This window comes from Neoarthrinium moseri, assembly GCF_022829205.1.
Source record: "Neoarthrinium moseri strain CBS 164.80 chromosome Unknown scaffold1_Wmoseri_CBS_16480, whole genome shotgun sequence".
Lineage (NCBI taxonomy): Eukaryota > Fungi > Ascomycota > Sordariomycetes > Amphisphaeriales > Apiosporaceae > Neoarthrinium > Neoarthrinium moseri.
The window spans coordinates 1309740-1323891 of record NW_026055115.1 but is presented as its reverse complement, the minus strand read 5'-3'; the positions used below and the strand labels follow the sequence as shown (position 1 = coordinate 1323891).

General features: G+C 54.7%; 7 protein-coding genes across 7 annotated transcripts; 3 read left to right on the top strand and 4 right to left on the bottom strand.

Annotated features, from left to right (window-relative positions):
* Positions 1 to 618: 618 nt before the first annotated feature.
* JN550_000416 (uncharacterized protein) lies at positions 619 to 1814 on the top strand (the record flags this gene model as incomplete). The annotated part of the gene is made up of 2 exons (XM_049315667.1): positions 619 to 1430; positions 1490 to 1814. 2 exons carry the CDS (start codon positions 619 to 621, stop codon positions 1812 to 1814), a joined length of 1137 nt encoding a protein of 378 aa, XP_049177705.1.
* A 375-nt stretch (positions 1815 to 2189) lies between these two features.
* On the bottom strand, positions 2190 to 3338 carry JN550_000415 (uncharacterized protein; the record flags this gene model as incomplete). Its single annotated transcript, XM_049315655.1, has 1 exon — positions 2190 to 3338. One exon carries the CDS (start codon positions 3336 to 3338, stop codon positions 2190 to 2192), a length of 1149 nt encoding a protein of 382 aa, XP_049177704.1.
* Positions 3339 to 5069: 1731 nt separating this feature from the next.
* JN550_000414 (uncharacterized protein) lies at positions 5070 to 5963 on the bottom strand (the record flags this gene model as incomplete). The annotated part of the gene is made up of 1 exon (XM_049315644.1): positions 5070 to 5963. The coding sequence occupies one exon, from the start codon at positions 5961 to 5963 to the stop codon at positions 5070 to 5072; it is 894 nt and encodes a 297-aa protein (XP_049177703.1).
* Positions 5964 to 8309: 2346 nt separating this feature from the next.
* Positions 8310 to 9772, top strand: JN550_000413 (uncharacterized protein; the record flags this gene model as incomplete). The annotated part of the gene is made up of 3 exons (XM_049315633.1): positions 8310 to 8466; positions 8523 to 8848; positions 8903 to 9772. The coding sequence occupies 3 exons, from the start codon at positions 8310 to 8312 to the stop codon at positions 9770 to 9772; spliced, it is 1353 nt and encodes a 450-aa protein (XP_049177702.1).
* Positions 9773 to 10246: 474 nt separating this feature from the next.
* Positions 10247 to 12370, bottom strand: JN550_000412 (uncharacterized protein; the record flags this gene model as incomplete). Its single annotated transcript, XM_049315622.1, has 1 exon — positions 10247 to 12370. The coding sequence occupies one exon, from the start codon at positions 12368 to 12370 to the stop codon at positions 10247 to 10249; it is 2124 nt and encodes a 707-aa protein (XP_049177701.1).
* Positions 12371 to 12672: 302 nt separating this feature from the next.
* Positions 12673 to 13210, top strand: JN550_000411 (uncharacterized protein; the record flags this gene model as incomplete). Its single annotated transcript, XM_049315611.1, has 3 exons — positions 12673 to 12686; positions 12742 to 13035; positions 13090 to 13210. The coding sequence occupies 3 exons, from the start codon at positions 12673 to 12675 to the stop codon at positions 13208 to 13210; spliced, it is 429 nt and encodes a 142-aa protein (XP_049177700.1).
* Positions 13211 to 13243: 33 nt separating this feature from the next.
* JN550_000410 (uncharacterized protein) lies at positions 13244 to 14039 on the bottom strand (the record flags this gene model as incomplete). Its single annotated transcript, XM_049315601.1, has 3 exons — positions 13244 to 13625; positions 13676 to 13798; positions 13861 to 14039. The coding sequence occupies 3 exons, from the start codon at positions 14037 to 14039 to the stop codon at positions 13244 to 13246; spliced, it is 684 nt and encodes a 227-aa protein (XP_049177699.1).
* Positions 14040 to 14152: the final 113 nt, after the last annotated feature.

Sequence of the window (14152 nt, the reverse complement as noted above, 5' to 3'; positions counted from 1 at the left end):
TTCGAGATGCCTTGTGAGGGTCATCTTGTGAGGATTGAATGTCATTCAGGACCCCTTGAGCTCGCTCAACATACGAGATCATAAGATGGCCGGACAGATGCGGTCATTGCGCAAGTGCAAACCTTCTAGGTAACTCCCGGTAAAGCGGTCACAGCAATCCGAGCTCTCCAAGCCAGAGCAATGTAAAGAAACTGCCCCTTTGCTAGACCTTGGGGACTAGCAGGCAAAGACTCTGGCAGATCAGCCTTCGGTTGGCCTCTTGAAAACAATATGCTCTCGTTTATCTGTGAGTTTCTCCTCCCTTGAATTCCCCAGATCGACGTTCCTGGCATTCCCTTGGTGTAACCTGCCCTATTTCGCACCCAGCCCTGCCACATTAGCCAAAGTTGGGGGACGTTCGACATCTCCGCATTGTCTGATGTCATGCAAAGGTTGGATGAGCCAGCCCGAAAGCTTCCATGAGCATCCCCTCTCTCCCCGCACTTTGAGTGACAGCTCTCGTCGATTTCCAATCTCTCGCTTCCAATTGATCGAAGCTCTGCAAACAAAATACACAAGCACGAAGCTCGCGAGACAGATGCTGGCTTCTAGTCGAGCTGCTCGCTGAGTCTAGACACAATGTCGAACCCGGATCTCGACCGTCACTCCCTCCTCGGAGGCCGTACGGTTCAGTTCAATGTCTCAACTTCGACACCCTATTACTCCGATGCCCCATCTTCTGCTCCTGGGCCCCTAGAGACCAGGCTCCCAGGCCATGAAAACTCGGTGCCGCACTACCACGAAGCTTGGCACCGCGAGCTCTTCGATGTTGGCATTTTCAAGGACACTATCTTGCCCAGTCTCACGCTGCACGCCCCTCTGGCCTTGGTGGCATACGGCATTGGCCGAGCTACCGATAGCGTCGAGGCCAAAGACTGGCTTTGGCCCACCGCGCCTATAGCCAATGCCTGGTGGTCGGCTGTGGGCCGCAAGGTCAGGCGAGGCCTCACCTTCGGACAGGCTATGAGCCTGCTCTCGCGTCCCGAGCGCCTACTTCTCACCGGAGTGACCCTATGGGGCGGGCGCTTGCTCTACCGCAGGTCCACCCGTTCTCTTGCTCGTCGCAAGGCGGGCAAGGGAACCGACGACCCACGTTATGAGGAGCTCAAGCAGGACCCCAACTTCTGGAACACAGCTCTCTTCACCGTCTTCATTCCAGAGGCCTTGTTGCAGACTGTCATCACCCTTCCGTTCACAGCGCCGTTCCATCACCAGGGCAAGGTGATCTCAGGATACCACCCGCTCATCCAGGGGATTGCCGTCGGAATTTTCAGCGCCGGTCTTGCGCTGGAGATTATTGCCGATTCCCAGCTGACGACTTACAAGGAGACGGTCCAGGATGAGAAGGCAATCTGCAAGGAAGGAGTATGGTCTCTTGTCCGCCACCCCAAGTAAGTATTTTCTCACATCCGTTTCAAAACGAGAATATGTATCATTGATCAATCTACAGTTATCTCGGAGATGCTCTTGTCCATTTCTCCTTCCCGCTGTTGCTGTATGGGTCTGATCTCCTGGCCCCTATCGAGATCCTAGGCAGCATTGCCAACTACATCTTCCTTCGCTACATCAGCGGGGCTAAGAAGACCGAGGCTCACCAAGAGCGACGATATTCGCAGTCGAGTCTCGAGAAGCACGCCGACTTCCAGAAGTTCAAGGCGAGCCACAACTCAATCTGGCCGAGGTCAGATATGTTGACAAACAAGTGGCTTTGGACGGTCATTGGTATTGGTGCCGCCGGTGCGGCCGTTGAGCAGGTTATCAACCAACTGATCTAATTTATGGGCTTCTTAGCAACGTCACGGATCGGTCCTCTGACCACCCCACTCAGACCTTGAGACACGTGAATAGTACATGTTTCGTCGGAAAGGGAGCGTTTATTGGACCATCAATCCTCTCCTTACGTGTGCACGAGTTGCAATTGTGAGATGGTACCTAGCTCTGGAGTGAGGACACTGATAATTTAGGCGTCGACTTAGTTGGATGTCGCTTATATCAGATATCTATACTGCATTAAGATCAATTGAAGCATCGTATCAAAGTGGCAACGGAGGCTTTATGCACTACAAGTTGATTCAGTGTGCCCAAGCATAATTATATGACACAAGGTTCCTGATCATGACATCTGCATAGGAAATACCTAGAAGTGACTGCTACTCTTTGTACTTCTGGTCCCTAAACCCAGCAAGAACCTCAACCGTGCCGTCTCCGCTCTCCGCCCACCGCTTCTTGGCGATCTCAGGGTTTAGCTGGAGCGTCTGCTTCGCCTTGACCCATTCCGCCATGGTGACCAGCTTATCAAACCGGGGCTTGACACCCGCCTTCTCCAGCACGGGCGAGTCCGTGATGGGGACCAACACCGTGTCGTTGTGCGGGCGTGCAAAGTACAGCAGCCCCGTGCGCTTGTACTGGCGCTGGTCCTCGGGCGGCGCAACGACGCGGTGCACCGAGCTCTTCAGCCACCCGCCCGTCAGATGCGAGATGGTGTCGGCCAGGTTAACGGTGATGGTCCCGGGCTCCGCCTTGACCCAGGTCCAGTTGCCGTCCTCGCCGAGGATCTGGAGCCCGGCGACCGGCTGCCGGAACAGCAGCGTCACGGTGCCGAGGTCCGTGTGCCCGCCCGTGGTCCCGTACTTGCTGTCGGCCCACTCCTCCTCGGTCCGCGGGTAGTAGAGCATATATCGGAAGTGGTCCTCGCTCTTCGTCTCGTACGTGTGTTGCTTGACCAAGTACTCTTCGTCGGGCAGCTGGAGGACGATTGCGAAGAGACGCAGAAGAGGCAACACGACGTTGGAATGCAACGCGCGGTGGAATACCTCGATCTCCGGGAGGTGTGCTTTGATCAGGTCCGGGTGGTCATACTTGCCCTCGAAGTCCTTGGTGAACTTGGCAATGTTATACATCTCAACATTGTCCTTGGCTTTGACTTGCAGATAGCGGCCCGGCCTGCGCCAGCCGTTATAATCCGCCTCGGCGTAGTTGACCTCGAACTTCTCCTTCTCCTCGGTCGGGAGTTCAAAAAAGTTCTTGGCCAGGGTGAACTGCTGGTCCACCTGCTCCTGGGACAGGCCAAAGTTCTTGACGTAGAAGAAGCCCACGTGGTGCACGGCGTGCTCGAGCTGTTTCGCCAGCCGCTCCTTTCCGCCGGGGCGGGCATAGTCTTCTAGATCCAGGGTGACCAACTCGGACCAAGGTACGTCGGCTTTGGTCTCTGGCGGGTGTTCATAGGGGTTGAGTTTGTCAAACCCGTATCTAGTTGGGTCCGCGGCCGCGCTCAACGTTTCAGTTACAGTACTCGACATTATAACAGATAGTTCTCTCAATGCTAGTTCCTCGTGATCCCCTTGGCGGTATGCCAATGCCTTCGTGCAAAAAGGAGACGAGATTCTCTTTAAGACCTCAGGGGTGAGATTTGATTTGTAAGTGTATAGGGTGGGGAAGGATTCTGTCACACTGACCCCCAATGTCGCCATCCGGTCCAGTTGCCATTTTAGTGATTTCAGTAGCTCCTAGTCTATTTCTCAGTCCTCTCCGCTATCATAGTAAGCTTCAATACAGAGGCCCCGGGTGTAGTTCGTTCCTGCTACATTGATACTACTAGTAGCAACCACTGGCATTCCCTTGCGGCAACAAAGTATTCAAGCCTCGCCTCTTACCACAGGCAACTACTTCTACATCGTGAATTTTTTTTATTTACGCATCCAGTCGAACAAATACCACGAGTTCATTGCAGTCTTGGAGATGCTTGTTCAAGACTTTCTCCGAGGCTGTGGTAGTTGCACTTGGCCCAGTAGCATAAGTTCATATTCGCCAGCCCTGCAAGTGCACATTCAACATCTTCTCCGAGGCTGTGGTAGTTGCACTTGGCCCAGTAGCATAAGTTCATATTCGCCAGCCCTGCAAGTGCACATTCAACATCTTCTCCGAGGGCGCAGTAATTTGGCTTGGCCCAGAAGCATAGGTTTGTATTCGCCAGCCCTGCAAGTGCACGTTCAGCATCTTCTCCGAGGGCGCAGTAATTTGGCTTGGCCCAGAAGCATAGGTTTGTATTCGTGAGCCCTGGAGATGCTTGTTTCAGACTTTCTCCGACCCCCAAACCGGGGACCTGCAGGGCGGTGTTAGAGATGACTTGTTTTAGGTAAACTAAAAAATACTCACATTGACCAAGTTGGGCCACCGTGTCGATGTTAACCATTGCAGGTGCGTAAGCTTGATGGCAGTACCCGTAGCGCCGGTGACACCCGACTTGACTGCGCCTGAGGCGTAAATGGAGGCGGAGGCGGCAGCACTGGAGACGGCGTTGTGGTGGCGACTTTGGGCGCAGGTAAAGGATCTGTCTTGATCGAGCCCCGTGAGAAGAATTGAGAGGGATCAGACGAAAATGCAGGATATCGCTGTCTACATTTTCGTCCATTGTCTCCCTCTTTGTATCAAATGACTCTTCCTCTTGGATGTTATTAACGTTTGTAGTTGGCAGCGTATGCTGTTCAGTTTGGGAGAGACAACGAATGAACACAAAGAGAAGCTGAAGATAAATGAAGTGAGCTAATGGTTCTGCTTTAGGATAGAAAGTGATGAAGAGTGTGGAAGGAACATCAAGCCAAGTGCGTAAAGGAAGAGACATTAAATAGTAATCCAGCTCTTCGTTCCAAGGCGCTGGCGATTGTTTCTGCACGTTATATTCTTGTATATCCAATCCGACGATTGTTCCGATTGTCTCGCCGATTGTCCCGATTTTCCCGATTTTCCACATCCCCTCCGTTCACAGAACCGATAGTTCTCGACAATCGTGTGCAATTCACCTCCCATGTTACGGGGAAGTATTGAATCACCACTGTCGTCTTACACGTGTCAGGCGTTTGAAGGAAGCCCCCCACGCATGAGGTTGTCGCTCCAATTCCACTTTGCTATAGTGGATTGCAATTCCCATCATCACCTTCGTGCACTTTCTTCGAATGCAGAGGTGAAAGATCAATTATAATCCAATAAGATTGAGATATGTCAGATATTGTTAGTCAGGTGGCTACAATATCTCAGAACTGTTTTATATCCCGTTCTTCGCACATATTCTTGGCTCGAGGACGATAGCCAAGTCGAGGCATGTGCATTTTCTCGAGCTCGGTCATCCCATCTCTGTTGTACCTTACCTCTTCGTCGTCATCATCGTTGTCATCCTCCTCTTCGTTGAACTCTGTTTCCCCTCTTTCTGCCATTTCAAGTCGCTCTTGGCGCGCCCTTTGACGTTTCTCAACCCTCAACTCCTGCTGAACCTCTTCTTCAATCTTCAGGGCGTTGACTTGCGCCTTTAATTTCCGCTGGGCAGTCTCGCTCATATTACGGTCATGTGGTAAGGCGGCCCTCCAAGGCGCAGCGTTGGGAAGTGCCATGGAATGCTCTGCGGTGGCCACAGAGACCCAGAGGCCTGGCTGTGCCTGTACCATCTGCTCGCCAATGTAACTGTCGATCAGATCTCGTATCTCAGCACTGGACTCCTCGTCCTGGGAAGCGGGGCCGTCGACCTGGACAATCGCCATTGAAGACGCTTCCAGATCGTCAAAAGGAATGAGTCGCTCTTTAATGCAGTACTTCTCGCCAGCTCGTTTGCACCGCCGGCAGACCAGAACACCTTCGCTTGCTAAGCTGTACTCACATGGCATATTCTTGTACTTGCAGCGAAAACAGCATGAGAGCGTCTCCTTGACTTGTTCTCTTCCAGCCAGCCAAGTGATCAACTTTGCCCTCTTGGCCTTGGCAGTCTTGTTCTCAGCCTGCTGCTCGTTATACGAGTCCCCTATCGAATACTCATCTCTTGATGGGACTGACTTGAAGTCTTTTCCAAGTGCTTGTCGAATTCTTCGAGCTCCTGCACCCCACTCCTTGGTGGCTTCATTAGCGGTACATTCTTGAGGCTTTGACATGTCACTCATCTCTTCTGATAGATGTTAGTATGGGTTTTCAGCAAAGAAGGCTGTCCTTGGGTATATATCTTGTTAGGTCGCAGGACTTCGCGTACAGTCTCTCTGATTGTGATTACATTTTCTCTTGAAGATCAAGTGAACCATCTTTATAGTACCGAACCTGGAATGAGGATAAACAAAGAGTGCCCCATCGACTAAGATTTTGTGTTGCATGTATTACAATGGCCTTTCACAATTAACAAAGATGGATATAATTTTTGTACAATACGACATCTAGAAAGGTGTGCCAAGCGAGAAACCAATACATGCCTCTGTAGTGATGAGCTCAGTACCTTCCCCCTTATCTTGCTTATAGGCGCCCCCGGAGGCAGCTCCGCATCAATCAGATTGCCAGTTAAACCGTACTGGAGCGGTCCAACACTCCCATCTCCTGATGCATATGAACGTCCGGTCTCTCGAGTGGCGTGTTGTTCTACGTCTTCACTATATCGGCTTGGCTTTATGCGTGTGCCACGAACGCAACATTGCATATATCACAATCTGAAACAGAAGCTGTGCAGCTATTTACTTGAAAAGTTGGCTCAATGGCGTCTCGTGTAGTACGTGCGGTTGCCATCATCGACGCGGCATGAGGGAGCGGACATCGAAATATACCAGTCTACGAGATCAATGTACGACATGAGCCCCGCAAGGGCGGGTAGCTGTTATGAAGTGTTCAGTCAGGATATGACGAAAAGGATCCAGATCATGGTCGACCAAAACAACAACAGCTGATTACTTTGTCCTCCTGGTGCGTATGCATTCCGTTGACCCAGAGCTAGCCCCGTCCAATGCCGTCCCGCATGTGGTCAGTTGAAGCCACCAGCTGTGGCAGCTGCCAGTAGCCAATCAGAGCCGGTGATTTCTGCCGCACCCCAGCGACTGACCGCCCTGCTAGGGCAAGACCCTCAGCCCGACATTCTGCCACCATAGGTTATGATCAAAAGAGCTTGGAGCTCTCCCCTCCTCCGTCACTCATCACCAACAACACTCATCTCGAACAATTTGGTAAGTTGCGCCCGCCGAACCCCAGGAAAAGCCCCCAATGGCCCTCGCACGCCCCTGCGCGTCCTGTGCTGTAGATTTGCACAGCGCGGGCTGAGTTTTCCTCCGCTCGCAGCTGCTCGCATGATCAAACGGCACAGCTCCCATCCGCACAACCCACGTCATTATCGGTCTCCGCCGCTGACTTTGCCCGGCTTACAGACAATCGTTCAAGATGAGAGCGAAGTGGAGAAAGAAGCGCGTTAGACGTCTCAAGCGTAAGAGAAGAAAGATGAGAGCTCGCAGGTACGTTGCTACATGAATCCCGACCACGATCGTATGACGTAGGTACTAATACGTCCTCCCCTCTGCAGCAAGTAAACGCCTCGCCCTGCTCGATCACAGTCGTCTTTCAGTGAGCACACGATAGTGGCCACGCCACATTTGTCATGAGATCTTCTCACACCACCCGCCCACGATCTTTCTGCGGAGCAACAATCTACTACGTCTCGACGAAGGGAAGCAACGATGGAATCACGGTCAGGGAATGGAGGTCTGGGATACTAGTCTCGTGATGAATTGAGCCCACATTGGAGGACGGTCTGGTCAATACCCCGTCGAGTGGAACATTTGGAGGTGTCTACAGCGCACAGCCCCCAAGAAGCATGACTGCTGGGACAGCAACTACGCATCGGAACCGGTTAACGGGATACTTTGCTGAGCAGTCAATTGACAGTTTCTGCTTCTACCTTTTGGCCTCCCGTGATTCGCGTGAACTCGCATTATTTTTTGGTGCTCTTGGATTTGGTGGACTATGACGAAATGTGTGAAACCCCGCCCGCCCTTGAGCTGAAGCTCTCTCCACTCTATTCCAAGCTTCTGCAGCCTAACTTGCTATGAAGACGCCCAGCTGTGTCTGTGTGCTGAGCGCCATACGATGTGGACTCTGAATTCACTTGCAGAAAAATACTCTCCCAATCAGATTCTCGGTTTATTCATCACCACCTCGTTGGATGGTCATCAATCATCAACATCCCTCTTGAAATTTACCGAGGGATCTCGCCTCTTTGCAACAGCTGTGCCTAGGTCCATATTGGATGAGCCTGAGCTGAAGCTCGCTCTTACAGGGCTAGAGCGGAGGGGCAGGGCGCTAGACTCACCGCCCACCATCCAGCACCCTGTCAGCCGCCTGTGGGGCCTTGTACCTGGCAGAAAAAAAAAGTTCGAGACAGCGGGCGACCGTGGTGTAGTCTGGGTGATTGGTGTGAGGCATTGGCGACGTGAAGCTTGACATCGCGGAACCGCCTGCAGATTGAACTGTCGACATAAAACATGGCGGGAGACGGCAGCGAAAAGAAGAGAAAGAGGGCCGAGGATGGCTCCTCCAAGTCCAGAAAGAAGGTCAACATTCAGACACCGGCGCCCTCGCAACCCCAGACCATCAAGGTCGCGTCCGTCAAGTCGGTTCGAACGTGCCCGCCGGTGATAGGTAAGGACGGCTCGTCTACAGCATCTACATGTGGCCTCACTCACGCCTCAATGCAGCTACATCGCCTGGCCTGTCTTTGCCCGAGTCCGTTCAGTTCCAGGTCTACTCGAAGCTCGAACCATCAAACGCGAAGCGAAGCAAGAAGTCTGCGCCGCCGCCTGCCAGTCTGGCACTACACTCCTCCTCGCACAGGACCCTAGACTACACAGTAAAGGAAGATGGGCCGGCTGCCCGGGAATCCCACCTGAAGCACTACATCGGTGTGTTCGACCCCAAGACGGGCCAGTTGTCTGTCATGGAGGCCAAGAAGATGGCCGTGAGGGGTGTCGTTCGTTCACAGAAGCCACCTGAGGACAGCCCAGCCGACCGAGCTCTCTCAAAGGTATTTTTATTTCCATCCCAGCCTTGGAGGAGGTCCATTCGCTTACTTTGACAGACCATGATGGAGCTACGAAACGACTTGGGCGAGGCGTTCGGAACGAAGAAGGCACGGAAGGCCATTGCTGCGATCACGGAGAACGCAATTGCCCCCGAAAAGGCCATTGCCGATGCGGGCGGAAGCCCCCGAAAGCTCGACGCTTCTGCGCACGCCATGATGCAGTCGATAGAAGAGGTCACCCAGAGCATGGCCACCAGAGAGGAACTACAGGCCGCTGTCGACCAAGCCAAGCCCGTACCGCCGGGAAATTTCGACGCTACAGAGATCCAGGACGTTTACAGGCCTGAGCAGATGATTGGCACCGATATCCTAAGCTCCATTCCCATCAAGGACTGGCAAGACTCGGCAAAGAAACAGGTGCCTCTTGCTCTTCCCTACCAGTTCATCTCGATGAACATGTATGCGATCGCCTCAGGGCCCCAATCAGTTCAACGACTAAGGGTACTCCGCTACCTAAACTACCTGGTGATATTCCTCAAGAGCGCCAAGCCAGGCAGGGAAAGAGGCGTTCTGCGAGTCCCACAGAAGAGTTCATTACATGAGAAGATGGAGGGCGCACCCACACCGGTCGTGGAGAGCATACGGAGGAAATTCTCTCACAATGGTGAGATGAGAAAGCATCACAAGGACCTCCTGATGACGTATTGCTGCGCCCTGGCAGCCATTTTGATGAATTACGAGTTTGAGACCAGCGCGTTGCGGCAGGACCTGGGCCTGGATGAGAAACAGTTTGCGCAGTACTGGCGCGAGATTGGAGGAAAGCTGGCCCACCCTGCTGGCAAGACCAAGGGCACCAAGATGCAAGTTGCCAAGCTTGCCCTGCCTCTAGAGTTCCCCCAGGTCAGATTTGTTTCACGTCGGAAATAAGCGCCTCATGGCTTCGTTGTCTACGATCTGGGACTGACGCGTTCCATTGTGTGCTCTTGCTTATATGATAGCATTGCAGTGTCACTTGATCGTACTGCAGACAAGGAGGCATGGCAAAACACCAATACACACCCTCACAAGCAATCTCGTATTCTGAACTTTGTGAAAATAATCTTGGCACCGGCCACCACTGCCGTGTGTATCAGTATCAGTAGTAACCCGGGCACTCTGCATTTGTAATATGCGCTTCCGGCGCTTAATTGTATTGTATAGTATACACCGGACATACCGTGGTCGTCGGTCATGGAATGACTTCGCTTGTTTTCCCTTGTGCCACTGAAGATAGAGCAAGCATCATGTTTCGTCAGCCCATTGACAACCCTCGGCCATGTAATCTAATCCCACAGCCCAAAATTTATACAAGTCCCCAGCCAAGACGCCTTGCGGACCCCCTAAAATATCGAACTCCAAAATTCACAGCCTCGCGCTCTCGCTGGCCCCCAGCGCACCGCTCATCATGTACTCTCCCTCGCCCTTGCCCTGCCCGCTGGGCCGCGGCGCATGCAGCAGCACCATCTCGCGGCCGCCGCCGGTGCCCCACCACGCGACGCCGACGGCGGAGCGCTCGACGTCCATCTCGCCGCTGACGAGCACGTCCCAGAAGCGCTTGCGGGCGACCTCGCGCATGCCGGGGTCGGCGACGCCGTTCATGGCCTCGGCGGTGCGGCTGAGCCACTCCTCGACGATGGGCAGCGGCAGGAACGGCAGCGTGTCGACGAGGGCCAGGACCAGGGTGGTCTGCTCCGACATGGGCGGCTGGTCGGCGGCCGCCGGCCGCTGCGAGGCCAGGGGCGACGCCGACGGCGGGACCGGCTCGGGCGGGAGCGAGAGCGCGCCCGCGGACAGCGAGCGGAAGTGCACCATCTCCAGCAGCGTCTCCGAGAGGTGCGGGTGCGTGGCCGAGATGGGGAAGGGCGGCGAGACGATCTGCATGACCGTCTTGAAGGCGAGGCGGAACTGCCGCGGTGAGATCCGCGACGGGAACGACCCCAGCAGCGTGTCGATGTAGAAGGGGATCAGGGCCACGGTGAGGTCCGCGTGCTGGGGGCACGACATGACGGACAGGATGGCCGAGTGCGAGGCCTCAAAGAGGGGCCGCGTGTACGAGATCTGGGGCGCGGAGTGTGCAGTTGCGGCGTTCGTGAGGGACAGATGTGACGTGGCCGGGGTGAGGATCAGGGACTCGGCAGCCGGTGTCGGGAGCGAGAGAGGCAGGTGCTCGGCCAGGTTGAGGTAGAACAGCGTAAGCGCCTGGTCGAGCACTGTGGCCGGGGGAGCGTTCGCCTGTGGCGTTGCGGGCTGTGTTTCTTGCAAGAAGGAGACACAAGCATCCGGGTAGCGGGTGATGATGTCAATCGATGTGAGATAGGTGAAGGTGTAGACCTGGAAGGTGTCGGCCCCCTGCCGCGATGATATAAAGTAGAGGTTGCGGAGTGTGCGAAGTGTTCTTGAGGCCACCAACGGGGCGGTAGCATCGTTCTTGAGATAGGGGTCTAGGAGACAGCGTCCGACAATGGGTTGGAGCGTCCCCACGACAGTATACATGACTTTCTTAAGGAGCTGCCATAACATATTCCACGGGCCTTGAAGCATTTCAGGGGGCAGGACCGTGGCTTCTGCTGAGATGTCTATATCCGAGAATGGGCACTGCTTCCAGTTCTCCAGCAAATCGGCTGAGAACGCCAGCAACTTGTCCTGGGCCTGCAGCACAAGCCTGGAGTCTGTCGCATTCTCCAGTGCGAATGCTGCGAGGCGTGACAAAGGACCCATGTTCTGAGTCAGAGGCCGCGACATGAGTCTTTGGACCTCGGCGAACGAGTCTGGTGAGTTCCGGTAGAATGCCTCGTGCCCGGCGACGTGGCCTGCCGATATCATACGCAGAAACTCGCCCCCGTGGAAGCCCTCCGGACCCGTCATCGCCTGCAATGCTGCCGGGATGAGAAGATCGCAGTTCAGTGACCGCTTGTTCCAGTCAGACAGAATTGGCAGCGCGTAGGTTAAAGCCAGTATAACGCCATCGCGGCCAAACTCATTTGTCTGTATCGGATCTTGTAATGCCAGGTTCGCCGCCGTCACTACCGCCTGCTCTAGTGTCGATCTCAGCCCGGAAGACAAGGCCCTCCTCTCGTCGCTCTCCATCCCCACTAAAATGCCGGTGAGAACCAACAGGTGCTTCCATCTGGGTGAGCGTTCATCTGCGCCCTTGGCCACGGCGCGCGCCCACTCCTCGGGGCGGAGTGCGCTGCCCACGGGCTTCTGTCCCCAAGACAGCTTGGCATTGTCCTGCTCGTTCTGCACCAGGTGCCTGGCCCCGGTGTTGTAGATGCTGATGATGCGAAGACACGTCCTCAGGCCGTCGGGGAGCTCCCATATCGCACGCGACGTCAGAAGGTGCGAGGTCAGCAGCGAGATGTTCAGCGGGTTGTTGAGGTTCGACAGCAGGGTCGTGGTCGTCCCAAAGATCTTGTCCGTCTGGGCGGGATCGTGCGGCTCCTGGTATGCGCGCAGGGCCGCTGTCAGCAGCCTGTCAACCGACATGTTGTCGAACCGTCCCCATCTATTCCGAGAAGGAGCAAATGCAAAGGCAAAGGTCACTGTTGGCTTTCCCGTCGTCAATGGGAAGCTGGGTGCTGTACGGCAGCTCTCGGTTGGAGCTTGGGCTGGGGTGTCGGCGCTGGGCTGGGCCCACAATTTGCCGAGGCACGGCGTCTATTCAGCAGCTACCCTGGCGCAGTCACGGCTCTCGTCCTGCATCCCCTAACAACTCCCCATCCTCCGAAGCTCCACTCACGTGCAAGCAGCCAGCGCGTCTCCCGAGACGGCGGGCGAATGCGCATCGAATGGGCCAGACTGTGTAAGTCATGAAAGGCGAGCTCCTATACCATCACGGCATTGCTAAGACGGCACAGGTCGACCGCGAATGCTGGGGCCTGTGACCCAGTCCGCCCTTCCTTCCCGTCCCTCTACTGGCCCGCGGACAGCTGCAACCATGCCATCTACTACCTTTGGGACTCCTGGCGCTTCACCTTGCTGTGGACTCTGATCCTGTATGCCATCTTCCACATGGGCGCCGCAGCCATCGCTCTGGGCGTGCAGGTCGGGAAGCACCGCTCGACCTGGAAGTACCTGTGGACGGTGCCCATCATCTACGCCATCACGGCTGCGCTTGAGGCGGCCTTTGCGGGAAGCATCGTTGGGGTCCTGTCAGTAGTCCACAGCTTGCAGGGCCTGTGAGCAATTGCTAATCTATGTTGCAGTGTTGGTGCTGTCTACTTCAACGGAAAGCTCCACATGTCTACCTGGATACCCTTCATCTGGGGATGGATAAATGTCCTCGTGCTCATCGTCTCATCATTCACGATCCAGGGCGGTCTATGAAATCCTTTTCACGGCAGTGCGGCTCGTCATTCCTCATGTCGACGACACAGAACCAGGCGTAGCCTCTGCTTCTGCTGAAGGCGCGACGCTTTTCACGACCCTCGCTGGATTGCCCACCGCAACGGAGTAAGGCGGAATGTCCTTGGTCACAACACTTCCGGCCCCAATGGTTGAGCCTTGCCCTATGGTAACCCCGGGAAGAACAATGGAATTCCCTCCGAACCAGCAGTCCTCGCCAATTGTAATGGGCGCACCGGTTTCTGGGCCCTTGTTGCCGTTCCGAAGCTTGGGATCCGTTGGGTGTGTACCGGAGTAGAAGGAACAGTTTGGTCCGATCAGGGTACGAGCACCCACAGTGATGAGGCAAGTATCGATCCAGGTACTGTTGCTGTTGATGTACACATTGTCCCCGAACCTGACACGTAAGTCACGTGTGTACTGACATGTTTCACAGGCGCGACCTACTTGACGTTGCGTCCGTAATCCATCCTGATGGGAGCATCGCACCAGATGTGCTCACCGAGGAGATCTTCGTCATCTTCAGAGGTTTGAGCCGGTGGAGGCAAAGGGGTTTTGTCGTCTTGTATCCTGGCAAGATACGACGGAGATTAGTTACTCAACAGCGGCACTGGAACGACAGAGGTCCTCACAGTTGGAAGAGTTCGACAAGTATACGACGCGGGACATCTCCGGCCCTGTTATAAGCGTCACAGGCCAAGCGGCAGCGCTTGCGATCGGCAATAAGGTCGGGGGTGAAGGCATGGTAAAGCTCCCCATTCCTCATGCGACGCTTGTTCTCCTCAAGATCTATAGAGCGGAGCGGGTCCATGCTGTATCTGGGTCAAATCAATCGAACGTGCAAACACACCTAAATTGAGTTCAATTATCTGTAGCTGTCTCAGATCTATGCGAGAGGAGAGAGAGATCCAGGACTGCCGAACA